The sequence below is a fragment of the Antedon bifida genome, chromosome 8 (genome assembly GCF_963402885.1).
Source record: "Antedon bifida chromosome 8, ecAntBifi1.1, whole genome shotgun sequence".
In the NCBI taxonomy this organism is placed as follows: Eukaryota; Metazoa; Echinodermata; class Crinoidea; order Comatulida; family Antedonidae; genus Antedon; species Antedon bifida.
In genome coordinates this window covers 7,948,960-7,968,167 of record NC_136233.1, presented here as the reverse complement: position 1 = coordinate 7,968,167, position 19,208 = coordinate 7,948,960, and the positions used below count along the sequence as shown (strand labels likewise).

The window sequence follows — 19,208 nt, the reverse complement described above, 5'->3', positions numbered from 1 at the left end:
TGCCGTGCGTTGTTATGCAATGGTTGTGCAGGTGTAGTGGGAAAGATGGTATTGTTTAGTCATTCGCGGTCAACACGCCACACTGTTAAATTTTGATTTTGTTAATCAATGTTGCTACATTGGTAGCGAAATGTACGATTCATACAAGATATTCTATTGTAAAATGTTATGAATAAACTTTGATGGTAGTTGCTGTGTATGGCCGCACCGTCCCCAGAATAAACATGTTTTAAACAGATAGTTTGTCTTCGATGGTTTTTGTATGGGGATAATGGAGAGTAAAATAAGATCAAATATAGAACATTTGCAAAGATGCCGATTTTTAGACCAATTTCAAAGCTTAGACTAATTCCGCCGCCGGGCTAGGCCTTAGGCATATTAGTACAGGAAAACTATGAAATATGGTTGAAAAAATTGCAACAGAATTTATTTCACCACAATGCATTTCTATAAGGTCCCTATATGAACATACTAAAAGTCTAGAAAAATCCAGGTTGGGGAAATAGGTTTTTTTAAACAAAATGGCCGCCAATGGCGAAAATTCCTTAAAAAGGACAAAAAAACATAAATGATAGATCTAATTACCACTTTATAACAGTTTTTACAATGGTTTATATATTTCTTTACAATTTTGAAGAACTAAGCTACAATAAACACATTATTTTAAGTACTGTTAATTAGAAAATGGCCGAAAAACAAATGTTTAAGTATCTAGATATATCCCTATTGTTATAATATATAAAACGCAGTCCTTCCTATGCTTAATGCATAGGATTACGGTGTCTAATAATAAATCAGTTCATTTACATTTGTACTGTTATAACAATATATTACAACATTGGTGGTGCCAGTGGGGAGGGGTATAGGGATGGGAGATCATATGGGAAGGGTGAGGGAGTCTGTCCGTCCCCCCATCCCCTCTCCCCAATTGGCTATTTTTTATGTAGACAATATGATGATATTTCCTAATATAAAACAATACCCCATTGAGTGCTGTTTCAAGGATTTTCATTTTTAAAAGTGAGTAAAACTACCCTTTACCGGTATAATATTGTCGGAACTTCTGGGTGCGCTCCCATTGATGGCCCAGCCAATTGATGCTAGCTGCGCTCTCCCCCCCCCCCCCTCCCTCGTCGGGAAAATCCTTGTGCCACAATCTATTACCGTATTTATTCGGATAAACGCTACATTTAGAAAAATCGAATAAACGCCCCCCCCCCCTCTCCATAGAACATCATTTTGAATAACCTACGCCACCGCACCCCCTCCCCCGCCCCCATCGGACATCATTTTGAATTTATTTCCTCGAATGTACGTCCCGCCACATGCATATTATACACAACACTGTCTTTTAACACATCAAATTCACTGAATGACATGATGATGTTGTTTGTTCATATCTAAAGGGTGTATTTATTTGATTATACATGTTACCACATTACACCCACAAAAATAAACGCCTCTCCGAATAAACTCCTCACGACGATTACACGCCCCCACTACCCTCCTTAAAAATCAACCACCAAGGGCATTTATTCAAATAAATGCGGTAATTTCACTTTCATCTTGTCAGTATCTCATCCTCCATCTATTGGTGGGGAATTGAGCATGTGCTGATGCCGTGGCATTCTTAAAAAATAGTGGAGCAGCAGTCCAAATCATATTTTCTGCAACTGCAATTCATTTTACTACAACCTTATTTACAGGTACATCTAATCAACTTTAATAGTTTCTCTGGTGCTGGTAGTAAATTTGTCATCAATACTTTCCATCCCTAGTCTGTGGGTTGAAGAGTATTTCCTATTCACTGCTATACCTGGTAATAAAGACTCACGAAATGAAATTTTTCAGCAAAGTGTCCATTGACTTCCCTCCATATATAGCTACCAATGCCAAATTCCTGATGCAATGTTTTCTTTTTTTTTGGAAACTGTTTGGTTTACAGAATTTGACATACAACTCCAACTGTGATGTGATGATTTTGAAGACCAACACCTTTTCCTAAACCAAATTTACTTACGGCCCATACTTATAGCCATTAAACACAAGAGTTTACTTTGCCTTCACATAACGTAACAAACATACATGGTACATAATAAATGTCTTGAAATGTTGCTGTTTCGGGCCAAGAGGTTTGATGTAGCAGTGCTCCCCCATTGATAACATACAGTGGGCAGTGAGATGAAGGTTTCTGAGTAGTCTAGCAGTGTGTATGGAGTCAATGGAGTAAAAGAGGGCTGCAGGAAAAGTACAAGATTCTTTTTCAACAATTGATGCATTGTGTATGACTGTCTCACATAGATGATGAAATAGTATATGTGAGGGAATGTGCACTGCTTCTTTATTGATGAATATGGTTGATTTTGACCCATGTGTAATAATATGTTCTTTCCTCTTAAATTAATATTCTGTCACGGTTGCTTCATTCATTGATTTAATACCGTATGTTCTCGATGCGGGAGCACTGTGAATGCATGTAAAGTCTGTTCTTGGTGTAAAGCTCTGCAAAAATTAGTTTGCTTTTTATACATGGAATCCATGGATGTGATACTACGTCCTATCTATTTGGTATAGGAAAAGGTGTTAGTCTTATAAAGTCATAACACCTGGGCAGTAGTATGCTTACAAACTCTGTAAAACCAAACGTCTCCAAAAAAAGAAACAATCGCATTAGAGGAATTGGCATTGGTAGCTATATACTGTATGGAGGAATACGTTCTGGGAGAAAGTAGCAAAAAGCAAAACAGCACTTGAAATAAAGTCTATTCCCCCAACAACAAATGCTGCAAAATGTCATTCCCTGCGTGTATATTACCATGGTACAGCAGTGGATAGAAAATACTCTTCAACCCACAGACTGGGGGATGGAAAGTTACAAATGGCGTGATGTGTCCATTGATGACAAATTTACCACCAGTACCACTGTTTGTGACGAATACCACGGCATCAGCACATGCTTAATTCCTACCTATAGACAGATGATGATAACTGGACAATAAAAATGAATGGATTAATTGTAAGATTGTATAATTCTATTGTTGTGACAGTACAAATGTAAATGAACTGTTTTATTAGACACCGTCTATTATTATAACCGTGGTGATATCTTGATACTTAAATGTGTGTTTTTGCTGCTAAATAGCACTTAAATTAATATGTATATTGCAGTTTAAATGTTTGACACTAGAGAAATATAAAAAGCATTATAAAAACTGCTATCAAGTGGTAATTAGATATAAAATATATGTTTTTTGTTCATTTTTAGACATTTTTTCGCCATTGGCGGCCATTTTGTTTAAAAAAACCTATTTCCCCTACCTGGATTTTTCTAGACTTTTAGTATGTTCATATAGGGGCCTTATAGAAATGCATTGTGGTGAAAAAAATTCTGTTGCAATTTTTTCAACCTTTTACTGATTCTGAGCATATCTTTCCTGTACTATATACGAAGTCGAGTTTTAAAGTAGAAAACCCTACCTAAAATTTTGAAGTCGCATCTGGATAGTTGAAATTTTAACATTATCATAATTATCATAGGTGATTATGTATAGTTATAAGTATAAGTGCAATTCTTGGCTCTATTTTCATTATTAGCTCTGCCCCAACCATGGTGGGCTAGTACTGGAGACTTAATATTTAATTTCATATGTTAATGAATTATAGGTGCACTTTCCGGGGACAAGCTCTATGACCTGGTGAGTCTTATATAGTTTGTTTCATATAATTTAAAATCATGTAAAGTGCCATTTTTTTTGGCCGAGAACCTACCTATGCAGCTCTATTTTTCAAAATTATCTTTGCTCAGCCCCAAGCATGGTGGGGTACTGAAGATTCTTATACATGTTTGAAATAGATGTCATTTCAGGAGACCTTGCAGCTCTATTTTAAACAGTTTGGTATGCCGTGCGTTGTTATGCAAATGAGTTTGTGCAGGTGTATTATGGGGAAGATGGTATGTTAGTCATTCGCGGTCAACACGCCACACTGTTAATTAAATTTTGATGTTGTTAATCTTTACATTAGAAGATTCGTAAATTTTATGTTTGCCGCCCTCAATTTTAAAGAAATTGAATTTATATTTTCATCGCAGGTGTACGAAACGGTTTGGTATGCCGCGCGTTGTTATGCAATGGTTGTGCAGGTGTAGTGGGAAAGATGGTACTACGGTAAAATTTTGATTTTGTTAATGTTGCTACATTGGTAGCGAAAATTTCCGATTCATGCAAGATATTGTATTGTAAAATGTTATGAATAAACTTTTATGGTAGTTGGTGTGTATGGCTGCACCGTCCCCAGAATAAACATGTTTTAAACAGATAGTTTGTCTCCGATGGTTTTTGTATGGGGTTAATGGAGAGTGAAATAAAATCAAATATAGAACATTTCCAAAGATGCCAATTTCTAGACCAATGTCGAAGTAGACAATTCCGCCGCCGGACTAGGCCTTATACGAAGTCGAGTTTTAAAGTAGAAAACCACACCTACAATTTTGAAGTCGCATCTGGACAGTTGTGAAATTTGAACATTACCATATTATTATCATAGGTGATTATGTATAGTAATAAGTATAAGTGCAATTCTAGGCTCTATTTTCATTATTAGCTCTGCCCCAACCATGGTGGGCTAGTAGGCCTACTGGAGACTTAATATTTAATTTCATATTTCCATAAATAGGTGCACACTAAATAAGTATTTATCTTAGACAAACGCAAGTTATTAAAATAACTGATATGGCTTGAAACTAATTTTTATGGAGTACCGATATTTAACATATATACCTGGAAGTTTGAAATATTTTGAAGTATTTTCAGAAGTATTTTTCAAAATTCAAACATGATGTGGGTCCCGTAATTTCACCTATGTTACACTGTATATAGATATACAGTACACTGTAGAGTATAGAGCATATATTCTATGACACATAATAGGCACCAATCAGCACCATAAGCATCATATCAGGTCACAGGATTGCATAAATCAATATTTTGCAGTAATATTTAACATACGTGCATGTTTGTTAAAAATTAAATATCAGTAAAATTATAAAATTGATCACCTAAAATTCGAAGATGAGAGATGAATTAAATTCTAGTTCTCGATGTTTTTGTATGTGACTATTTCGCTGTGCTCCACCACTGGTGCCAAATTGGATCCACTGGAGCACAGTGTATTAACATACGAAAATATATTAACATTCAGTAACTTATTTTTAGTTTACATCACTGTGCTCCACTGGTACCAAATTAAAATTATTAAAATTTAGTGACTTTATTTCTATTTTATATCACTGTGCCACCCTAATGCTAAATTGGGTCCACTTGAGCAGTTACCGTAGTACAATTTCTATTATTGAAGTTAATAAAGGCATAAATGGCGCTCCGTAGAGAAGTAGAGGATGCTCCAGTCGCCAGAATGACGCTCTGAATATACCTCCAACAGCTAGCTAGCTAGCTAGCTAGCTAGGGGAAAACAGACAATCGGGACGCGCACGGACGATCGGGCCCAGACGATCGGGCCCAAAGCGGGAGACGATCGGGCCCAACAAGGTTTTAAGACGATCGGGACCAGAGACGATCGGGCCCAACAAATAAGACGATCGGGCACGTTTTATTTTGGTCGCAATTAAACCAACTTTTGGAATTTTTTATGGCGCGCGCCACTCTAGCTATGCAATTTTTATCATATCGGTCGTGTTTTTTTAATCGATTGGGTTTTATTGCATCGCGCTATTTTATTTGGCCCACTAAATATTCGTGATCGTTTTTATATATTTTCTTGAGTTTAGATCATAAGCACAGGTATGCCAGTTTTATCGATAACAGATTTGATACATACATATATACAACCAACCAGAAACCAGAACCACTATTAACGCGCGCGTGCGCACTTTGATATAACCAAACGCGCATGTCATCAAGTTAATGGTTTTATTGAAATGTGGATGTCACTGTTGATTGGCCATGCTAATAGCTCCATGTCTCATGTAAGCAACAAAACGTAAATGAAGTCTCACTTCCGATAGCTCTGGCTGAATATTACCTCGTTTTGAATATTTTAGCTCGTAAACTGATCGATATTAGTAAATTAAATGTTATTATATTCATTCAGGTTATGTCCAGATATAAAAATACTTATGCGCTTGTATAATTAGAATTGAAATTAGATACAGAATTGATATATTATCACTGACAAATCAAATAAGATTTAATTTAGTTTCAAATAAACCTGATATCTCGTATCACATGTTTTCAATCTATTCTATAGTTTTGGTTAAATGTATGTGGAAAACACATCAAAACACACTTCAGATACACTATTTAAACGTCATTTTTCATACAATACATATTGATCATCGCTGATGATGTCATAACTTTAATGGCATTATGGTTCCAAATTAAGCACTGTACATTATACAATTGTGCTATTATACACACAGTGCTAAGCAATAATCTATAGAATACATTAACCTGTCTACACTAGTATGAAGGTGCCACTGTTTATCTCCATAACTCAATTATGTTAATAATGACTGTTTAAACATTACTTTGTACAGTTATTACGAATACCAGTCTATTTGAATGGCTACGTCACAACACCGAGTGTGCTATTATTATATCTAAAAATTGCTATAGATGATTTCAGAATGACGTGACGGTTGTACACTACTGTATATGTTCGGTCCTCTTCCCTTCCTCCTCCTCCTCCTCCAGAATGACGTCACGGTTGTACACTATGTTCGGTTCTCTTCCTCAAGAATGATGTCATAGTTGTACACTATGCTCGGTTCTCTTCCTCAAGAATGATGTCATAGTTGTACACTACGTTCGGTCTTCTACCTCCCCCTCTTTTGCCATCAATACAACGGTGCATAATATAAAGAAGCAGCCTATAGACCACCTTCAAATTGTTTTCAGTAGACATACTACTGTTCTGTAGTCGCAGGAGCAACTTTAAAATATATAAGATATTAAATGTTAATAAATAATGGATAATAAATATAAATTACAATTATAGAAAATTAAATTTACTATAAAAATGTTACTCCGAATAAAGTGGGGCAAGCCATTGTCATTCACTATGACTTGTCTTACTTTATTCGGAGAGCTTTTTTTTTATTATCATATTAAAATAATAATTGTTATACATGTAAATACAAAATACATTGTGATGCAAATTAGGTCGAGACTACCTTTTGTGCTTCTTGTAGTATCAGTCGGTTCGCTCTACAAATAAAATCAAGAGAAGGTAAGTAAGTTTATATGAGATTCAATACTACTTAAGCTCAGTTTCACTTTGACGCGTCGCGACGCACGGACGTACTTAAAACTGTATTTGGTTCCCACAGAGACGCAACGACGTAAACGCAACACAAGCGAATTGACCAATCACATGCGACTGTTCGATTAATCCACCGCTTGTGATTGAGTCAATCACTGTACGTTGTGTTGCGTCGTAGTAGGAACAAAGCTTGAGTCCAACTCAAGTAATTTGACAAATCACGACGCGATGGGTTGCCGAACTATCAGTTGTGATTAGTCAACTCGCCTGCGAGCCTTGCGCCTACGTCGTTGCGTCGCGTCCAAGTGGACACCAACGTGCATGTCTCATTATGAATTCTTTGTGTTAAACAATTTTATATCTCAACTCTATAAACTGCATACAATGATTTTTAGATTTAATATTTAAGCAACCTGCTCTCCTACGACCTGTGGAGGTTTCTTAAACCGCATTAGTTTTTGTTTCCATATTGTACACTTGCACAGACATTAAAGCTTGGTTCCCACTAGAACGCAACGCAAGGACGTAAACGCAACGCAAGCGTTTTAACCAATGACAAGCGAAGTTATAGACAGTTAGCAATCACAATCGAATAAGCCATCGCTTGTGATTGGTCAATTCACTTGCGTTGCGTTACGTCCTTGCGTTGCGTCGCTAGTGGGAACCACGCTTAAATAATTAGTTGTCGCTTCCATTGTAATTACGTATAATCTTACCGATGAAGTATTGTCGACCTTCATGCAACGACGAAAAAGAACGTTCTTAATTTGGCCATTAAGACAGCAATGAAATAAGAAGATAAAGAAACCCTAGAATGAAAGAATAATTATTAATAATTAGAATTATAATTCTCGAGTAAAGATAGATATATACAGTAAGCTTCTTCTTCTACCAGAAAGTCTATATAGGCCTATCAGGTAAATCAGGTACCTCCCAGCTATATTAACAAACATCGTATCCAACATTAAAAAAGGATATAATGATATTTACAGAGAAACATTATAAGCAAGTCTGATTTATGTGTACATTGTGCGCATGCAAAATGCGATTATTTTACTAAATATGTTAAATAAGTTACTCAGCCTATGCCATACACGGACGAAATTTCATTTTATAATTAGACGAATTTTTTAAAAAGGCATTAGGCCTACGAAAGGCGACATAATTAAGTATATGACTACAATGTTTTATAGGCACGTGTTACATTATATCACTGTTACAGACATGAAAGCATTTTTAATTTTCACAATGTTGTACGTTGAAAACAAATAAATATTAAATTTGAATTAACAATACATGACACACTAGGTAATACAAGAGGCTCACCTGCAGTGAATTACATATAGCAAACAGGTACTGAAGGAATAACGTCTGTTGGTTAAGAGCAAGTAAACCGAACACCCAAGTTAATCCGAATACAGGCAGTAAAACTGCGGCTGCGCGTAAAGTACGGCTGTATGGATATATAGAAAAAAAGTTAAATTACGACGGCGGGTCAAAAATTATGATTATGATCCTCACTCGATTATCGGTACTGTGTATTTCCTAGTATCATCGAAAATTCTACAATATAGCATCACATGTGTTCCACATGTATCGCCTATCATTGTGATACTAGAAAAATATTGTCGTATGTGGAGATACAGCAATGAAATCGCATTAAAGTTGTCCTATTCTTATATTGTTTTAATATCATGATTACCGTGTTTGTTCTCTTATTGGTTTCGACTTGACCGACTTCACACTGGTAAATGTCTTTAGGACAATTACCATAATTGTTGTATTTAGCTGCAAAATAAATATACTGTCATTGAAAAATAAATCGTTTCAATGCGCACTAAAAATGGAAAAGTTTATATATTCATAACCTAACATAACTATTGACCAATCAAAGGCCAACTACTTTGCAGTTTAAACGGGACAATACCGCCCTCAATAATACTACTGTAATAGATACAAGTGATATATTGTACATAGGTAGGCCTGTACATACCATAATAATTGTTATCACTGGGCCAATAAACGCCCAAATAGTGCCTTTGTCGACGGCCAGCCAGCATGCAGTATCCGTACCATAGCCTTCGAGTCTTAGAGCCATGGTTATAATCACTATGATGGCAGGAACTCCTGTAAAATAGGTACAGTACTAATATTATTTGCAAATGTCATTATTTTATGTTATTTCAGTAAGATGGATTTTAGAAAAAACGGAAGGCTAATTCTAGGAGCTGAGGCATATTGTAATGTATTTAAAAAGTCATACAATCACCCCGCTATGTTAGCAGAGTAAACTGTTTTGTTATTATTTTCACAAGCTACCCTACACAGGTAAGGTACATTTCGATAGACAGCTTACCCCATCCTATCGGGTAGTAAACATAGAACTTTCTCCTAGATCGGCCATGAGTTAAGTTGCGTAATTTACTGTACATATGCATCGCTTCCACCGCCATCCACATGAACACCACAAGGAAGAAATAATGCATGAAAATGGCGATACCAGTGCACACATTCTGTACATGAAAAAAAGTATATATCTATCAATGTAAACATCCCCATAACAGGTGGTGGTAACAATCTAGGCCTACACAGGGACATTCATTATTTCATAATTCGTTCAATAAAAATACTATATAAGCTTACTTTATTTTTAGTTTGCTCGATTCCAAATAGAAACAATGAATCTGCTATTATCAAGGCGATCACGAGGTTGATGTGAATCGACGTGCATTCGTAATTCAATCGTCTGAAACGACAATAATAATATTGATGATAATGATGATGATGGTACTGATGATAATGATATTAATAATGGAGGAAAATTATACGAATGTGTTGTGGTTAATCTTCATAGTGGTATTATCAATTTACATAGACATTAGTTAAAGTTAAAATTTCAATAGACAATAATTAATGACAATTACAAAATTTAGACAATATTTACCTAATACTTAAGAAATAGATTAGCCTTTCATTACACAATAATAACCACGTTACCCTATATCGAAATTACATTATTGCCCTTAGGTCAACAATGCACTAATAGCCTACAGCCTATTAGATGCAAAGTGATCATTTTACCATTAAACCCGTTTTCCACTTGTCAAATCTATCCGAAAGCGTTGACCAATGAGTATGCGTATTTATATACTTTTTGTGACGCGATAAATTGCGCAACCAATCAGAACTCATGAATGCTCGATTCGCACGAATATAATTATATACGTAGTCGAAAATCATATAGCCCTGTTAAACAAACTTACTTGAAGTAAACTATCATTACAATAAGAGTTATAATTAAGGAGAATAAAGACAGTGAAAGTCCAACGTATGTTATTATACTCAATGCAGCCTCATTCACATCACCAATCTAAAAAAACAATAAATACAAAATATATTTTCAATTTAAAAACTTAATTTATAATTATAATTATGTAGGCCTAACTTCTGTTGGTGTTATTTTTAGCCTATCTGTGCATGTAACGCTAGTTTGTGGCGTGATGTAGGCTTAATTACTAATGAATCGAATTAGGCGGCCTATAAAATACCGAAGAAAAAAAGACAGAATATACCTCTACATCATCAGCGGCTTGTAGAAGAATAGAGAAGCTGGTTAGGTGGTAACAGTGACACGTGGTATAGGTTCGATTCACTTCACTGACATTACATCCGTCTGATGACCATACCCCTCCTGCTGAGTACCTAACAATTTGTATTAATAATACGCTTATAAGTCAATAACACGTAATAAGATCTTTACAATAGAACAAACTAAAATGCATATTATAATGTTTTTTGGAATTCGTAAATTAGATTATGAAATTTAATGTTTGCCTATAACGGTATCTCGACATTTCTAATGCATAGTAAAAAAACAATGAACATTATAAACCAAGCCAAATAATATATTTTAAACTAACCGGCCGTCACGCCTCATTAACTGTCAGATCCGAAACTCATCGTTTGTCTACAAAACATTGGCCTAAAGGACGCCTAGGCTAAGTTCTGCGAGTGAAATCAATAATTGCAGGTGATGATTGTACATTGCATAGTCCGTTCCATAGTTCTTATCCAATGAGAAGCATTCTAATATAGACACCGGTTTGTGTCTTTAGGAGGGCCCGCGTCACTATAGTAAACGTTATGCTAGGCATTTAGATCTGCTGTGCACTTTCTAGTTATATAATAGACCTAAGTCAGAAATGTAGTTAAACTACTTGACGTGTTTATGGTTTTTCTTACGTTTGGTTGAATTTCCAGTAGACACAGTGCGTCCTTGATGTAGTTGCATTCTACGTAAAAAATATTTTAAATATTTTTCAAACCATTGTGTATAAAAGAGCGTAAGACTAGAGTTTGTACATTTTTGGCTAACAAAATATGAGTACCCATCAAAACGATTGCAGTTAAACTGGGAAAGTTTGAATTAACCAATTTAAATTAATGATAATTTAAATAATAATATATAAAAAAAACATTATTCTTTACCTGATTAAAGTTTTCAAACACAATTTCTATAGGTTCGTCAAAAATCAGTGGTTGACCATTATACACCTTAACAGTGATAGATATTATCCGTCCGTTTACACTATAAATCTCATCCCTAAAATGTATATATAGAAGCAAATTCTGAGAAATAAGAGATTACAAATCTAGACTCTTATGTTATTTGGTTTTAGCAACTGTATTCACGTGAATATAAACTTTTGGCAAATACGCATGCGTAGTTATACTACAGCCAATCACAGATCAGGAAACTTTCGACTACCCTGAATAGTATTCGCCAGTGAAAACAGGCTTAAATCTTTAACTTTTATCCTTCTTTTAAAGCTATAGCTACTTACTTTTCTCAGGATTTAAGTTATTGTCATTAAGTTATTGTTATTCTCTAAGAAGCAATATTGAAATAACTGTCATGACTTACTCTTTTCCTGTTTCCAGGGATGCGTTTAGAATAGCATCAAATTCAGAATATATGACATAAGAAATCGCAATATGACCACCTTTCGTAGAAAAATGAAGTAGTAGAATTGTTAACGTTTTCAATTTTCAATTAATTTAATTCAAAATAACATTTATTTACTTCCTTTTAAGATTTAAACAATAGGCACTATTGGAATAAATAGAAAATAACATGGACAAATAACAAAAAACCTGAGGAAAAGGGGGATCCTAGAAAGATACAGGATCTTAAGTCGGGTCTGCCTCGGACACAAAACCAAGGGACAAACAAGGGGGACACAGGACAGGACAAATCAAACAGAAAACAACCAGGACATCAAACACTACGGATTCCGACTAAGTAACCAATAAAAAAGAAGGGATGGGAAATGCAAAATTGAATTAATATTAATAGCAAAGTGTTTTTAGCTTATTAGAAAACGAGTATTTGTTGACAGCGCTAATTATATTTGGAGGTAAAAAATTACCAAAATTGGACCAGTAAATCTCTTATTTTGAAAATAGTTAGTTTTATGAGGGGGTATAAAATTATCAAATCTATTTCGTGTGCGGTGATTCTTTAACAATATATAGTGCGTGACGAAACGAAATAGCATATATAAGCTCGCGTCACTAGGGGCAAAACCTCTGATCCATGACATAAATCTTACTGAAAATGAAAAATAAAGCTTAGGCCTATACATTACAAAAGTATTAATAACATACCAAATCTATTTGCTACAATCGCCTTGGGAACGTTGACTGCAACTTGGTTGGCATTAACAGTTGAGCCATCATACGTATATCTACTATCTATCTGTATTATCACATCTGAAATTAACGTAAAAAGTAATATTCTTTCTCTTCCCAAAAACAACGGAAATACCACACGCAGGTTAGGCCTATACTAATACAGAACAGAAATGATACGGTAGTAAAGTACAGGCAAGTCAGACCTACAACGTGTACGTATCATTGGGATTGAGCAGAGCTCTATTAAATCTGTTTTTGAAAAGCTATTGATTATAAGAAAACACATTCTAGGCCTATATTGCAAGATTCTAATCATCCCATGCATAATGTATTTGAGGTGTTACGTAGCGGTAAACGTTACCGGCCCATCATTTTTCGTACAAATAGGTTTCGTGACAGCTTTTATCCAGTTGCCGTTCTGGCAGTGATGTTACACTTTGAATTGTAATTGTTTTTGTTATTTTTTTTTATTTGTATGTTTTTTTTAGAGCAAACATAATTTCTATGTATAATTTATATGCAAATAAATGGAACTACTTTTCCACTGATGAACTGTCATTCCCAGTCTAAGGCTTCTTTGATGTATTTTGACAAGTAGGCCTAAGTATAATAATAAGTGATACGAAAGCAAGGAACTTACCAAATAAAACACTTGATGCATTGAGTAAGATCCTATGGTTACCATACTTAGCTAAAGCTTTCCGCACCCTTACTGCTAAAAGTGATGAAATGTTATCAACATCGTTAATCAAAGTACTCAATTCCCACTGAGAACTCTAAAAGAAAAAGTGAACAAAACAATTAGGTTTCATTGTAACGAATTTGCGGTTAAGAAATAATGTTTGTATTTATTGTATCAAAAAGATTGAAGACTGTAGACGTTGTTGATACAATAAAACCTCTATTAAGGCTGGGGGCACCTTCAGGGCCCATCAATATCCCACCTAAATGAAGGATGTCCCATATACCGGATTGGCGTGTTAATATTCCGCTCATCGTTTCATAAAAAATTGTCCTCTATAATAGGGATGTCCCAAAAAGAGGTGTTGAACTGAATGCAAGAATGACGAACCCGTAAAATTAATTAAATGTTAACCTCAACAAGAAAATATGAAGAAAGAAAATATTACCATATCTGTCTGATTTATTATAACTGGATTGAAGTCATCAACAACGTCCTAAAAAAAATGTTTAAAAATGATTTATATACATAATGATTTATATTATCACATTAGGCAATGAACATTAATTCGAAACCACCCGGTGATATACTGAAATTTAATTTAATTAATTTGAAATGATTTATATTATTATAATTATATATAACTATAAAAGCGTTGTTTCCGTTACAATTTAAAAGAAAGTACAAATAATAAACACTTTTCGATTAGATGACACAACAACGACTGAAATTATTATGAACTAAACATAATTATGAAATAAAGTTAAAACTTTTTAACGAACCGTAACAAATATTTCTATCTCATTATCTTCTTTAAGTTGAGAAAGCAGTTTCGTTGAAATCTTCTCCTTTATTTCTTCTATACTTGTCAGTTCATCTGAAATAAACACTATACTGTCATGCGTAAAGCCTGTTTTCCGCTACGTGAATATATTCGCGTGTGTGCGAATAAATCGTTGACTAATACAAATGGATGCGTATTCACATTTTCATCTACTTTTTGTGACGTGAATAAACAATACGCAACCGGCCAATCAGAACACAAGAGTGTTTGAGAACATATTTCCTAATGGAAAATAGGCTTTAAGTCACTTAAAACAGTCTCTAATGACTTTCTTTAACCTACTACCTTTTTTTTGTCTTGTGTGAGTTCATCTCACGTTTATTTCAATTCTCATTGGTGAATATATTATATACATATAAGTACATTTGTGACAATTAAAAGTAAGTGTTTAAAGTAGTTAAAATACAGGTATATTTACATAATAAGATGCTTGAATTCAGTATTAACCATATTTGTTTTCATTAAAAATTTTAAATACGATGTTAATTAAAATGTAAAAATGAAAAATGGCGGTAAAATACACGATTAAAATTTTCTTGTTAAACTATCTTATTTGTGCTCTTATTTGTGTTCGAGAAGAGAGGCTATAAACTCAGGGGAGGAAAATGTAGTATCCTCCCTTTTCACCAAGATAAAAAGAATGAAATGAAAAAAGAGGAATGCAAAAGTTTGAAAGTTAGATATTTAGAATGATAGCATGCAATGATATATTTAATGAAAACCGTAAGGTTAGAGTCCATACACTGTGCAAGTCCAAGATGCGATTTTGGCTCTGTGCGTATGTGAGACGCTTCATACCCGATGTCACCTTGGTAAAACTACTACTTACAATTTGTATTTACGATATAAAATATTGCAAATATAGAAAAATATATATATATTGGACAAATACAAATACATGCAGATAACATTGACATGTATACAATATAAATATTGAAAATATAGAAAAATATATATATATTAAAAAATAAATACCAATAATTACAGATTTCATATAAGTTATTAAAATTGTCTAAAAACATAATCAAGGGTTACATTTAAAATCACTTGAAATAAAAAAGGGCTACACATTTATATTAAAACTTATACAGCATATGTCACACTAATATAAAATACAATTGTAAAACGTAGGGATAGAGATCGCCAGCACATATATATTTTAATTATTCAATATGTCAAATATCCTGTCTTTACTATTTTTCCATTTCTGATCAGCAGTATAAAAGTTATACGAATACTCATTATTTATGAGGTTTATAATTTCATTTTTAAATAGCCCCCAAATATTTGCAGATTCTTTTTTTTTCTGTCGTTTCTAGTTCTTTATATACTATGGAGGATTTATATATACAAAAAATAAAAACTGAAATTAATTCGTTTACAAGTTTGTTTGTTGTTCCCAAAATTACATTAACCCACTTTGGGAAGTCTTGCTGTACTGTAACCTCATTTGGAAGACACTGAACCAGCATATCTTTAAACTTTTTCCAGACTGGTTGAATAGTTTTACATGCAATTAGGCTAATAAGTGTTTTTCATTTTCTATATGATTCTTACACTTATTCCATTTGTCTGTTGTGGATAATTTCTAACTTTTTAGTCTTTTTTTACATATAAGGATTCGATGTAACAACTTAAAATTAAATTGAGCTACTTTTACCATGTGTTTCATTCTACATACTTTTCTATTCCATATTTCATTCCAGTCAATAATTTCATCTCTAAATTCTATTTCCCATTTCATTTGAGGATTTGGAATAATACATATATCATTTATAAACTGCTTATAATAGTAACCTACTACCTTTGTGAAGTCTAACTAGAGCTCACCTTCGGTTACATTTTGGCTAGTAAATTCACCTCTCGAACCATAAGCACTCCCTACGCCGCCTGTGACGTCAGCGTGTAAATTGATATCTTTAACTTGTAAATCCCAGGAAAGCAATCTGATAACTCCACCCGCCCCGCCCCCACCACAGTAGCTAGTCAGATTTGGCACGAACGAGCCAACACCACCAAATGCGGTTAGATAAGCACTCCTTCCTAATATAATCTAAATTTAAGAAATACATTATGCAATCTGTTAAATAGGAACAAATGATGATTGATTTTTTCACAAATTGATAATTTTTATTAGCAAAATCATATGGCCGTTTTTCTACTGAGCAAGATTTTTTTATTAATTAATTTTAAATTAAAGAGAACAGTATTTTCTTGCCAACAGAAACAGGTCTACATAAACAAAACTTTATTTTGATTCCAGTGTTGATCGTCAAATAAACGGAATCTGTGAAGTGAACAAAAACGCGATATTTTTTTTTTTATGAAACAGTTCTTCAGAAATAGAAACAGTTCCTTACTGTATTTGCGATAACTTGTATCATTCCGCCACTACCACCACCCATACAGTCCGCTCTTGATTCTATAATGAGTCCGCCCTGACCATCAGCAGTCATTGAAGAATCTTTAAATAAAGCATGCTAATAGCTATAGAGTACTAAGGAGCTGATTAACGTTATACACATTACAGCATGGAAAATAAAAATGACCTGATTTTTTTTTGATTTTTTAAAATTTCATATTTATATTAATACAAACAAACACAAATTTAAAAGAAAAGACCTTAAAAAATAACCTATATGAATCAAAAAGAAGCTAACACAAACAATCAAAAAGAGCTTAATAAAATAAAAAATAATATGACCAGAATGGTCTGGGGAGAATTCAAACTACATTTGAAAAATATCGGTGTTCCATCTTGAGGCGAGTACCATTGGCAGTCATTTATAAACGCAACGCAAGAAGTGATTTGACCAATCAGAAGCGATGGATGAACTGTTGCTTGTCTCTTGACTTCATCTCTTTTACAAAATTTGTATTTTTAGGCTCAACATATAACACGAATTTGTTCACAGATAACATTATGAAGGGAGCAATGATACAACATAGGCCTACTTACTGATAAATATAAAATTACTACTGGATCTGAATTCCATAGCCCCGCCTCCACGTCCTTGATATATGCTTGGGTTATAGCTCCATTCTCCACCTAAAAACAATAACACAAACATGTGTACATCATGGCACATGTGCACATGGCACATCATGACACATACTGGCACGTCATGTAGGTCTACTTTATGGCACGTCATGTGTACATCATCATGTGTACATAATGGCACAACATATGTACATCATGGCACATCAAATCACGCGTACATCCTGGCACAACATGTGTACATCATTGCACAACATGTGTACATCATTGCACGTAATGAACTTCATGGCACGACATGTGCACATCATGGCACGACATGTGCACATCATGCACGACATGTGCACATCATGGCACGACATGTGCACATCATGGCACAACATGTGTACATCATGGCACGTAATGTACTTCATGGCACGTCATGTGTACATCATGGCACAACATGTGTACAGCATAGCACAACATGTGTACATCATGGCACATCATGTGTACATCATTGCACAACATGTATACATCATTGCACATCATTCATGGCACGACATGTGCACATCATGGCACGACATGTGCACATCATGCACGACATGTGCACATCATGGCACGTAATGTACTTCATGGCACGTCATGTGTACATCATGGCACAACATGTGTACAGCATAGCACAACATGTGTACATCATGGCACATCATGTGTACATCATTGCACAACATGTATACATCATTGCACATCATTCATGGCACGTTATGTGTACATCATGTGACATCATGTGTACAACATCATGGCACAACATGTGTACATAATGGCACATCATGATTGTGTACATCATGCGTACATCGTGACTACATCATGGCACAACATGTGTTCATCATGGCACATCAATATATATTATATTTCTGTTTATTCTTTTTTTTTAAATTGTGATGATGCTGCAGATATTTCGTGTTGTTATTGTTGGCTAATACTTGCTGTTTTGATGTATGCTATATAAAAGTGTTTTTGTTCTGTTTAAAAAATAATTAATACGCAGTGATTCGTGTATTCGTTTCACCTTCCTCCGTCACATTACTTAATTAAATAATTCGAGCTTGCTTCTTTGTTTTATGTAAATTATCATGTAAAAGCATTGTTAATTAATAGTGATACACAAGAAATGAGGGCTTATTATTTTGTTGTGTTTGTGTATACAACCGGCGTGTATCGATAGTTATAGTGCCGTTCCACCCAACTGTGTGCCTGCTGAACATGTCTTTGTCATGTCATGTCATGTCATGTCATGTCATGTCATGTCATGTCATGTCATGTCATTAATTATTATGGTAACTCACCAGCGCTTCCACCAATTAAGGTTTTAGTGTAAGAGTATTGTACGCCATACGGTAAACGTGTTATTCCAGAATAAAAATCCCCTCCTCCAGTCGAACCAAACCCTCCACCACATGGCTTGATATTGTACTTATGATTATAATTACCTACTCCGGGACCATCAAATTTAGCTTTAATAAGAGACCAATAAAAGATTGATTTAAAATCAAGTAGATTTAGCTTGTATTTATCGGTGCTGTATCTCCACGTATGACAATGTTTGTCCAGTATCATAGGAACATTTCGTAATACAGCAACGCATGTGAATCACATAAAGGTTTTGATCTATATGACACTAGCGATATTTGTGAAGAAACATATATATATATATATATAATATAATAACAATAAAATAT

The 19,208-nt window shown here is 34.4% G+C and overlaps 1 protein-coding gene and 1 long non-coding RNA gene across 2 annotated transcripts; both read right to left on the bottom strand.

The window, feature by feature from the left end:
• Positions 1-6,274: 6,274 nt before the first annotated feature.
• LOC144850522 (adhesion G-protein coupled receptor D1-like) lies at positions 6,275-15,970 on the bottom strand. Its single transcript, XM_078707809.1, has 17 exons — positions 15,908-15,970; positions 14,103-14,150; positions 13,613-13,748; positions 12,946-13,050; positions 12,203-12,281; positions 11,767-11,881; positions 11,521-11,570; positions 10,851-10,980; positions 10,542-10,648; positions 9,922-10,024; positions 9,635-9,791; positions 9,272-9,405; positions 8,981-9,066; positions 8,605-8,731; positions 7,995-8,087; positions 7,190-7,223; positions 6,275-6,948 (listed from the first exon to the last, which is right to left on the bottom strand). Exons 1-17 carry the CDS (start codon positions 15,968-15,970, stop codon positions 6,923-6,925), a joined length of 1,593 nt encoding a protein of 530 aa, XP_078563935.1. The 3' UTR covers positions 6,275-6,922.
• Positions 15,971-16,537: 567 nt separating this feature from the next.
• Positions 16,538-17,489, bottom strand: LOC144850186 (uncharacterized). The gene is made up of 3 exons (XR_013614053.1): positions 17,458-17,489; positions 16,859-16,962; positions 16,538-16,551 (listed from the first exon to the last, which is right to left on the bottom strand). It is a non-coding gene; the product is annotated as an uncharacterized LOC144850186 (long non-coding RNA).
• Positions 17,490-19,208: the final 1,719 nt, after the last annotated feature.

What these genes read in the sequence shown, in the direction of transcription:
- LOC144850522 (XM_078707809.1), bottom strand. Translation starts at nt 15,970, where the DNA reads ATGCTGGTTCAGTGTCTTCCAAATGAGGTTACAGTACAGCAAGACTTC. An exon ending in TGTTTGAAAACTTTAATCAG is followed by an intron (nt 11,571 to 11,766) that starts GTAAAGAATAAT and finishes TTTTTTACGTAG; the next exon opens with AATGCAACTACATCAAGGAC. An exon ending in AAGCCGCTGATGATGTAGAG is followed by an intron (nt 10,649 to 10,850) that starts GTATATTCTGTC and finishes TTGTTTTTTTAG; the next exon opens with ATTGGTGATGTGAATGAGGC.